At 33.1% G+C, this 11805-nt stretch overlaps 1 protein-coding gene across 15 annotated transcripts in view; it reads left to right on the top strand.

Moving 5' to 3' along the window:
• Liprin-alpha (PTPRF interacting protein alpha) overlaps positions 1-11805 on the top strand; it is a 75183-nt gene that overhangs the window by 29796 nt on the left and 33582 nt on the right. For 14 of the 15 annotated variants that reach the window (XM_018521852.1, XM_018521867.1, XM_018521858.1 and 11 more), the window contains exons 6-7: positions 5010-5102; positions 5881-6108. In XM_018521852.1, the coding sequence (XP_018377354.1) occupies positions 5010-5102; positions 5881-6108 (321 nt within the window). The remainder of the gene's footprint in view (positions 1-5009; positions 5103-5880; positions 6109-11805) is intronic. The other variant, XM_018521866.1, reaches the window with a different exon arrangement.

Below are 11805 nucleotides of genomic sequence, written 5' to 3'. Positions count from 1 at the left end.
AAAATATCAATGTATGCTCATTTGATCGCATTTTTAAAAACGTACCAATAGATGGCCCACTCTGTAAAAACGTACCAATAGATGGCCCACCCTGTATTAAATCGAAAATCTAATTTAATTTGGGAAGAATATTATTATTTCAGTTTGATATATTGTGCTGCAAGTCTGAAATTAATCAGTACGCAGTCATATATCTAGAAGATAAATTCATTAAAAATATATAGATTATTGTACCGCTTAAGGTGCAAGGATGCCGCTCCGGGTACAGAATATTCGAAATTTGGGTCAGCCGTTGATCGGTCGTGCTAAGATACGAGGATGCCGCACAAGGCTAAGCGGATTACCGTTTTCGACTTCGCGACGTTGTAATAGTAACAGCTCGAGGTTCTCAGATTGAAGTAATCCAGTATTTGTAGTAGAAAATGATTTATTATAACTTATAAATTCCTTGTTGGTTTACAATCTTTTGTTGTCAAAGATTCTCACAGTCTTGTCGCACTTCCACTGAACTTTTCGGAACAGCCTCGAGATGCTCGGGTTTCGCGCTTTTATTCTCGAAAGTGGCCGAATTTCTTCATGAACTGCTGCAATTGTTGCGTTATGTAGACCAAATTAATGTATGTAACTTTAATTCGGAAATACTGATTTGCAAAAAAATTGGCAAATAAAGAATTTTGAAAATGATCTATTTGATCACAAGATCTTCTCCCCGTTGAAAAAAGAAAATGGAAGTTCGACGTTTTCTATGAGAATCCCCTTTTTTTATGCGGGATTTGTTACTTCCGCTTTGCGATTTCCTTGTATCTTATTGTTAGTAGTATATACAATCATTATTACAATGATTACAATAATTAATACAATGGTACTGCTCGATACTGTATATATCATAGGTCCCGTTAGAAATGATGAATTCTGTGCGTTTTCTAATTCCGCTGTCTTGTAGTTTGACGTTTAAATCCATTAAGTCCATCAGATAGCGAAAGATTTTCTTTAATTTTGTCGTTTCTGGTTGGCTTAGGTCCTTATGCTCTAGTCCATTTCGCAAAAAGGTTAAGTTGTACTCGGGCAAATGAATTTAGTCACAGTCTTAATAACGCCTATAGTTTTTATAGGCATGTTCGCCGTCGTTAATATACATTCTCCGTATAGCGTGGTTTGTCTTATTTTAACAATATTGTTCTACATCCTTCACAATTCTTGCAATCTATAGTTATTGTCTGTTCATGAGCAAAGGAATATAATAACGCTCATTGGTTTTCGAGGGCAATCCATGTTGTATGGTTAGGTTTAATATATCGCATGTTACATAAGTGTCTTAGAATTAGAATTTTGTAAATACATTTGATCGTATTATATTAGGTTGGAGGAAAGGTTCTACGATATTTTGTTAACTTAAAATTATACAATATTTTTATTAAAAATGATCAAAATTTAAATTTAAAAAAAAAAAGGTTTTAAAGCTTGAAATCTCTGCTTTCGAATAATTACTATATTTTTTTTAATATATGTGAGTTTTGTAATTTTTACATACAGAAAACTGCGAGCTTAAAAAAAGAGAAATTTTTCTTCTCACTTTGTGAGTCTGTCACGTGCCAAAAAAAATTTGTAAAATTTTTCAACTATCTATAGGAGAAGATTGCCGATACCGACATACGACTTCGTTTTTAGACAATATTTCTTAAACAAAAGGTAAAAATTAAACTTTAAATACATAAATATACAAATTAAAAAGTGCCTTCTATCAGATAATATAAGTAGTTTTTATAATATTGTTTGTAATTTTGCAATAATTAATTTTTTTGTAAGATAAGCAAAAATGAGCGTCTGACAAAATGGACTCTAAAACTGACACAGTGGGCAGTAATGACACATATTCCTATTCTTTTTCTTTTACAGAAATTATCTTTATAAAATACAAGTGAATGCATATAAGATTTTCCAGAATCTTATATACATTCTTTTCATTTCGATACAAAATATTTTTGTTAAATTATATGTGTATCTACTTTATGCTGTTCTGCAAGATGCAAATATGTAACGCGATAGTTTTTCAAGACCTTTTTCATATATGTATCATTGTCTTCAGCTTCGATAGTTATTTGGTACTATAAAGCACATTACAAAGATTAAATTAGCTCACGTATATTAATATTTACGCTCTAAACACACTATGTACAGGGTGTTGCAGATACATACTAGGCAGTATGACGGGTTGCGCGGTAAACTTTGCGAGGCAGGCGCGGTTCAGTAGGTAATGACGGTGACTTTATATAACATAAGTTTTATAATATAAATAATAAACCTTTGTACCTCTCTGTTCTACACACATTTGTCGTACGACAAAAACGCACAAATGAAATAGCAGCCATAGAGTACTCAAGTAGTACTGCCTCAGAGACAGAGCGCGAATGAGGCAAAACCGGAATTGAGTTTGTGTTATAATCTGTTACACAGCCAGGCATTGTAACTTGACAAATTCATGTCTTTATTTCATTAAAATGATGTATAATTCCAATACGATTCTCCACCACTCACTTATTCTTTTCATTTATATTTTATCTTAAAAAAAAACAATTTTTAAATGTACAACATAGTTATTTAACCGGTTCCTAAAAAACGTTTTTAAAACAATCTTAAATGGTTTTAAAACAAAAATAACCGTTCCTAAACATTTTATAAACATTGTTGTTCTACATGAGATGGTATTAACATGATGTTTACTGCGTCTATTGTTAGTAAATGACTAAATATCATAGAGTGATAGTAGCATCAAGAAACAATAGCTGCAATTGAAATGTCTCTGACAACACTAACATTAGTGCCATCTGTTGTAAAACCCTCAAAACTAAAGCATACTCCTAATATATTGCTAATGGAAACTCAATGACTAAATTATGGATTGAGAATGATCCATATATAATGAACTCATGTTAAATTCCTGTAGATATTTCTATTTTGGAAAATCCGATGGAAATCTAAAATTTCATTAGTATATTTCATATACGTTCAGATATGTTTTTCAATTTGATAAAAAAAAATAGAATCTTATGGATTTGGTTTTGCACACCGCCGATAGAAACTCGTAGAATAATTTTCGAATCGATAACGATTTTATTTTTATCGTTAATACACGATTGATTGTTATACTCGTTAATTTAACGATAAAACAGATTAATCAGTTACCCTTACCCTACTAATATGGGTCACTAATGACCGAGCGATTCCTGTTCGTGCAAGTTTCTTTGAGTCTTTCAGTAATTATAAATTATACTACATTTTATTATTTTCTAAAATGAAGTGCCAATATTTATTCTAGAAAGTTGGAAGTACGTTGGTAAATTTTTAGTGTTTTTTTTAATCATTCTGAATAGGTGAAAAAAACGGATTCTAGTGACTCATATTTGTAGGGATGAGGCACCAAATTATATCTAGTATGGTAAGGGTTAATATTCCATTATAGATAAAACAGATTGAATATGAGAGATAGAATTTCTATCGTTTCCAGCAGAATATAAATCTTATAGAAGCCAATAAAATGTGATAGAATTTATATTGAAAAGTCAACGATACAGCTCATAGAAAACGATACAAATTGATAGAAATTTTATCGTTCTCAATCGTTCTGTGTATCAACTTTTTTTACAAAGAGACCTTGCCCCTAGACGGGGTAGGGGAGATGGGGTGAACTTTGCTTTGTGTGGAAAGTCTAACGCCCCTAGGCAGGGGGGAGTGGAATGAACTTTGCTTCGCGTGGAAAGTTGGATGTTCTGGGCGGGAAGAGGAGGAGGGGAGGTGGAGTAGACCTCATTTCACGTGAGAAGTCGAACGCAGGAGATAGTCGAAGTGGACCTTGCTTAATAAGATCTTTATAATTGGAAGTTAAATGAAGGAAATTGTGGAACAACATATTTGTTCTGGTAAATTAAATGAAGCCCTAAAATTATATAAAATTCTGAAAAATTATATGACGGCTCCAAATTTGGGCCCCACCCGTCTTGAGCGGACTAAACTGAATCGAAAAGTCCTCTACCATTTTGCAATGCTCGCAATAGTTAACGAGATATTAACGTTTAAAGATAGTCGAATACGCGCGTCCGCCCGACCTACTATTGCCGAAGGTACGGCCCACCGATCGCACGGCGCGCGGGCCGCGAGGAGCGGGGATGGCCTAGCAAGCGCGCCGCGCCGTTCGATCGTCGGGCCGTATCTTCGGCAATAGTAGATCGGGCGGACACGCATATTCGGCTATCTTTAAACGTTAATATCTCGTTAACTATTGCGAGCATTGCAAAATGGTAGAGAACTTTTCGACTCAGTTTAGTCCGCTCTATTTGCTCAGGATGGGTGGGGCCAAAATTTGGAGCCACCCTGTATAAGTATTAACAGACTTTGATAATTAATAAAACATAAAATAGAGAGAGAGAGATCAATGAGAGTACCTACAACGCAGATCACAACGCGCAATTAATTTAACATATTATAAAATTGATACATACATTTTACATTCTAAATACAAAGTCTCAATTCATGTATGTTTATAAAATTTCAATTCATGTAAATATACATGAATCGAAATTCTCTATTTAGAATTTAAAATGTATGTATCAATTTTATAATTTATTTATTGTGCGTTGCGATCTGCGTTGTACTCTCATTGACCTGTCTCATGTTTTGAAATATGTACATCGTGTTCAAAACTATTTATTATTCATAAGAATTGATTTGCTAATAACTTTTTAATAAACAGTAAACGACGGAAAAAGTGAATGACTTTGACCTCTTTGAGGGTCAAGATTAAGGTCGGTGTCTCTCGGAGGCCATTTGGGGCTAACTGTGTAAGAGGAAAATAGCATCAAATCATTTGTAACTAGTTCCTTTAATTGCTCATTATAAGCCTTGTATATAGTTTATTACTTTCCAAATATACGAACTTGTTAGTAACAGATTTTTAATATTCTCTAATTATGATAATTTTACTTAAATATTATCTAATGCAAGTGTGGTTACAGTTCCAGCAATATAAAATAAGTGGACATCCAAAAACATTAGACGATAGACCAAAAGAGAATGGACAAGCAGACGAAGGTCAGCAACAGAATAAGGTATAAAAAATTGTATTATCAATACGATATTAATTGAACCATATGCGCACCAACATTCACAGATACATACGCTTTTCATACTTCGCACCGATCATGGATAAGTGGAGGAGTTTAAAATCTGTCTGAAAATCGTATTTATGGAATTTTTTTATTTTGCATGCTTATGTTTAGCATATGTATCGGTCTTTCCTTACTTGTTGACATTTCACTTGAAATTTTAGTTTCTTTATATTATTGAAGTTTGTAACATTCTAGTTTGATCGCGACCATAAATTGAATCCACATTATTGATGTACAATTAGTGTACAATTATATTTTTTCTGCAATATATACATATCTACTTAAATACTAATATTTTTTTATCATTGAATTGTCATTAACATGACTATCATTAGTGCCGTAATTTTATAATTGTATTATCTTTTGTCGTTTTATCGAAACATTTTCCGTGTTTCATGTCGTATAAGATATTAAAGATTACGTAAGATTTAATATAAAATTCTCATGAACATTTACGTAAACATGTTTCGTATCTTTCGTAACATTTATACAGGTGCACTTTTATCTGAGATGATATATGAAGTATTGTGACATAAATCACTTTTTATTTGTCATTCATTAATTCACTGCATCCACGAGAATGTATCTATCATAATCTTGCATGATAATCGTACAGTCGCGTAGTCGTGTAGTATAGATGTAGTTTTGGGAATTGCGCGGCGATGCAGGAGAGGCAATGCGAGCGAGGCATTCTGAATGTAGTGTTGTGATCGGGCAGAATGAGACTGAGCAGGCAGCAAGCCAGCCGCAGCAGCAACAATACCAGCAACATCAGTTGCAGCAGCAGCAGCAGCAGCAGCAACAACAACAACAACAATCGATACAAAAACCAGGTACAGAGAAGTCCACTGAAGTTGGCAGTAGATTGAGCAATGGGAGTCTCGATCCAACTGAGCAGGACTCAGCAGTACGAGTAATAGATTTGCAAGCTACTCTCGACAAGCAGGTATGAATTAGTATTATATGGCGGAACGATAGAAAAAATCAACTTAACACAGAACTTGACAGGTAGTTTTCCATCTCTGTGTATGTTGACTATATAAATAAAAATCATGACTGAGTCTTATAATTTTATTCCTGCAATATAATTTTCTTCTAATTTTTAATCATACCCCTGGTAAAAATTTTTCTGATAATTTTTAATTGAAACATTTTATAGAAATACTCAGAAATATTTGGAAAGTTCACATCCTCAGAATTTTTCATACATGTGAATTCTGAAATATTCTGAGATTTTTGTCCCATAATTTAAAAAAAAATATTTTTAAATTTTTTAGAGAGAAATTTTATAACATTTCATAAGAAATTTTACTTAGAAAAAATCTTAGAAATCGTACAATGTTTCATGACTAACATATATGGAAAATTCTGAGAAAAGATGTAGATTTTCTGAGAAGTGTTCCAATTCGTATAAAAAATATGAGAATGACATAAAATTATATAGAAATTCTGAAAAATTATATAGAAATTCTAAAAAATTATATAAAAAATTATGAGAAAAATTTTCACTAAGGACATAAATATGCACATGCGCGTATTTACGCACACGCATGCGTATCTATATGTACAATGTATACAATATATACAAACAGAGGGAAGAAGAGATGAAAAAGGAAAGAAAGAAAATGGGAAATAGAAGGGGAAAAAATCATTAAAAATACCTGAATCAATTTTTTATTTACTGAATATGTAATAAAATGTTAAAAACGAAAATTGCATTATTCGAAAGGACAATTTCCAGCACCGAAAGATTATACCAATGTTGCAGAAATCTTTCTTTGCAAGATTGCAACGTTGCAGAATGTTGTAAAATGTGGCTGTAACATTGCTGTAATATTATCGCAACGCTAAAACGTTCATTTTAGAAATGTTGCAGTGTAATATTGCAGCAACATTACAATTTAATATGTACTCTTAAAGAGTTATAAAATAAATTATTTCAAATATATTATCGTGAGGGGTTATCTGAGCTTAACTAGTTAACGTGCGCTAGTTTAAATATTCACATAAATAATATAAACAAGTTTTAACATTCTAACGTTTCGACTTTTAATAACAGTCCTCTTTAGTGAAAGTATACAAATTAATTTTACAATATAAATTAATATTTAATTAAACTTATCTTACATCTTCATTACATACTCCTCTTCATAAACAACTTAATTCTCATTTAGATGTTCTCCATACAATTTACAGTTTTCATGTGATATTAGCTCATAGATCTTATAAAAATGTAGCAAAATCACCGGGAATTTTGGTTTGCAAACCGTTTACGTTAAGAACTATTTTCTTAAAATAGTGTCAGTGAATACTGTAAAATTGTTTTCGTTAAACTATATGCAACCACAAATTAATAACTTAGAGTTACCTCTGATACCTTAGTCGACCGTGCTAGTTCATGACCTATAGGTTAAATAAAGGACAACTATCATATAGGTCGCGGACTAAGTGCAAAGGTAAACGTAGCCAATAATAATTTTTCCTAACTAAATGAATGTAGTAGGGATGATGTGCTTAAATGGAGGACAAAAGATCCAGGATCGGAAGATACGCGTCCGATAAATGCTCCGTATCGCTCTGTCTATTAACCCATTAAGATCCATGCCTAATACAGTCGTGATAGCGTCAAACTGAATACGTGATTCATAACACAAGTGAAAAAAAATTACCCGTATTTTTTCGTTTTGCAAAATTAATTATTTAAACGATAATTGTTTAAACAAATTGTTTAAAAATGTCCATTCTTAAAAAACTAAAAGTGCCATTCAATTCTCTCTACGTTCGAAATCAAGAAACTTTTATTTTTGGTATTTTGTCGATCCGGTGCTTTGTTTATGCAAAAAATTGTTATAAACGGTTTGCATGCGCAAAGTCGGTTTCCGCCCTTGCTCTGGCTATTGCATAAATATGAAAACTGACCACGTGATTCATAGCATAAGCGAAAAAAAATATTACCCGTGTTTTTTCGTTTTGCAAAATTGATTGTTTGAATGATAATTGTTTAAACAAATTTTTTTAAAATGCCCATTTTTTAAAAACTAAAAGTGCCATTCGATTCTGTGACGATTTACCGTAAGTCTAAAAAAGCACCCCGAGTTCAGTGAGAAGCAAGGGGACTCATGGACATAAGTAACCTCAAAGTGAGAGGAAAGGCGAGTAGTCAAAACCGGAAAATCTAAAAACAATGCGCAACCTTAGTCATCACTGTGTAAGTTACACAGTTATCTGTTGAGTCGGCATGTCACGTTGTCACGCTAATAAGAATGTTGTGAAAAATTTATTTGATTGCATCAACTTCTTTGGGGCTTCCTTGTTCGATTGCATTCTATTGTCATTTTGGGCTATGATTAAGGTTGCATCTCCTCCAACTTGAATTGAGATGAGTGGCTTCACACGATTGCTGTCGACCAGGGGAGTGTCAGGAAGAATGTAACGTTCGTAAACTTGCGTTGCTATTTTGTATCCGCGTGATTTAATTTGTTTTATATGTTTATTTGCATTGAATCGTTAAAGATGACACAAAGTCTGTCGAAACGTACGGAACTTTGTTAAGAAGTATATTTTTGTCTCAAATATTATTAAAAAACTTTTTATAGCGCACCTCTAGCCGCGCAGTTATTATTTACTCTCACTTGTCCTTTGTTAATTTATTGGTATTGTATGTTATTGTTCGAATTTTGAGAGTCCATTATTATATTTTGTTATAAATAACAAATACATGAATTACTCTTTGGAACTGATAAAGTTTCTATCGTGCATTTTAGAAAAAAATAAACAATTTTTGTCTCTTACTGTAAAGTTGATGGTATTTGAGTAAAAAATTGTTGAATGCCAATATTCGGCAATTTTTAGTATATCTCGTTAACCATTGTGAAAATTGCGAAATAGTAGAGGACTTTTCGACTCCGTTTAGTCTGCTCTATCTACAAAAAAAACGCTTGGCAAAAGTTTCGCGGGACATCTTGTATATAATGAATATGAGTAGAAATATGATACCTACCTAAAGAATTCCTATTGACTTAAACGATTAAATCTATATATTATAAAAATCGATTCAAAACGATAACAGTTATATTTAAACAAATATATAAAATGAGGCTCGAAAGAATCAATCCGTGAAAAATATAAAAAAGCCCATCAGAGCCTACATCGGTTGTTCGGATGCACAGAAAACTCTTTATTTTCGTGTGAATGTATCAAAACGAATCAAATAAATGTTTCGACCCTTCAATTCGGGTCCTTATCAATATAAAATCTAAATCGAAATTACATAAGTAACACAAATTCCAAGATGGTGATTTCCAATATCTGATGAGCGATGTGATTCTACTTATTGACGCAATGTATATGATTTCGGTTTTACTTTATGTAAGTTTTTATATTATTTTTGTGTATAGGTTAATATTTCTGATAATCATGTGGCTATTTATTATATAGCTAAGTTGGCATTTGGATAAAGAAGAACGAGCTATATTGTCGGGAATCACCATCTTGGAATTTGCGTTACTTATGTAATTTTGATTTAGATTTTATATTGATAAGGAGACCCGAATTGAAGGGTCGAAACGTTTATTTGATTCGTTTTGTTACATTCACACGAAAATAAAGAGTTTTCTGTGCATCCGAACAACCGATTTAGGCTCTGGTGGGCTTTTTTATATTTTTTACTGAGTTACATTTAACTTTAAAAATATCTACGATAGGCTTTATAAATAACGATAAAATTTTATAAGAATTTAATCATTTCTTATATATTTCTATCCGTTTTTTTACCAGGGATTGTACAGTTATAATGTTCATGAAATTTATTCGGCTGACCATTGATCTCATTTTGTTTTATATTCGCATGTAAATTCAACTGTCCGATCAATGAATAGTTGGCAATTACTTCTAATAACATCTCATACAATTGCGAGAGAACGTAATAGTAAAATGGACTAATCGTTACCTAGTATTTTACAACTGTTACAACATCCAACGCAGTATTATTATATAAAATTTATAATATTATAATTTGACTGTATTTACATTGAAAGTGACCCGATTAGGTTCATATTAAACAATTATGCAATCTATTACAAACGTACAAAATTAATGTTTGTGATATATTGTAATTGTTATTAATATGTTATTTATGTAACCTTTGAACAGTAATGTTGAAAAAAATTACACCAACGGCAATGTTGTCGGTCTGACAAATCACTGTCATGTTTCCGCTGAATTTATAAGTTCTTTATAATAAAAGATGTGTGCACAGTATGTATACTACGTACGCACGTATGTATGTTTGTACAGGGTGTTGCAGATACATACTAGGCAGTACGATGGGTTGCGCGGCAAACTTTGCATGGCCAAGCGTGGTTTAATAGACAATGACAGTGACTTTATACATTATACAATGACAGTGACTTTATATTATAAAGTTTATGTTATAAAGTCACTGTCATTGTCTATAAAACCGCGTCTGCCCATGCAAAGTTTACCACGCAACTCGTCGTACTGCCTAGTATGTATCTGCAACACCCTGTACGTATTATATGTATGTGTGTACACACACTGAGAGCAAAATATCTGGTACTTGTAACTATAATTACATATTACTATAATTGTTAATGGAAAGCTTGTGCCTTCTTGCGTTAAGTGGAGCGCTATTTTCTCCTAGTCAGAGACCTGTGTCTTTCGCCATGTGGCCACGCACGATGTGGTTTTGCTAGGGTAAAAATGAGGCAGTTTGTGCAGGAATATACTTTAATTCTCCTTATGACGTATATACATAGTAACTCACGATGTACAATGACCAGCTTGTTCACCGGTCCATAATGGAATTAGAAAGGTGACCCATTGCGCATAATGGCGGAGGACCCCCAATCAGAAATTGTATTTTTTTGCAGCGTTAATGAATCATGTGAATTTATGCAAATGAGCTCAAAACTTGATTGGCTAACAAATCCCCTATTACTTTTAACCCACTGCGCATTCGTCGGAATGAGTTACCTTTCTAATTCCACCATGCACCGGTCCACATGCAGTTGAGCAATGGCAGACGCCCACAACCAGCGCGCCTTGCGGCTATACAAGCATGCCATGCTAGTCTAAGGGCGGAATCCATAGACGTGTTGTTCAAGATTCGAGATGGTCTTAAGCTAATACTTGAGATGTAATGCTAATACGACTCTTTGATTGGTTCATGACATCTCAAACGCTAGCTCAAGACCATCTCGAATCTTGAGCAACGTCTATGGATTCCGTCCTAAGAACAGACTATGGATTCCGGCCTATGTAGCGCCACGCAAGCGCGATAGAGAAATTGGTACGCAGCCATGCACGAATGACTCGAACGACTGAATTTTTCCACTCATATTAACATTACGCACAGATAATAATTATGAATATTACTGCTATAATATTAATAACAATATACAGACTGTCTCTCACCTAACTCGAGCATCTAAAATATCTCGTTTGGTTTTTAGGATAGAAAAAAATGTTTCAGATGAAAGTGGAACGGTTTCAAGGGGGACGTATTTTGGCCATGTTGTCTTTTTTCCAGGGAATGGAAGTAACTCGTTACTTGTAACGAAGTTACAGTTACAAGTTACTTTTTTGGTAACTTTACTAGTAACTGCGTTACTTTTTTTCTTTG

Source organism: Trachymyrmex cornetzi, unplaced genomic scaffold (assembly GCF_001594075.2).
Source record: "Trachymyrmex cornetzi isolate Tcor2-1 unplaced genomic scaffold, Tcor1.1 scaffold124, whole genome shotgun sequence".
NCBI classification, from domain to species: Eukaryota; Metazoa; Arthropoda; class Insecta; order Hymenoptera; family Formicidae; genus Trachymyrmex; species Trachymyrmex cornetzi.
Note: the sequence above shows the minus strand (reverse complement) of the source record. Positions and strands in the feature narration are given on the sequence as shown.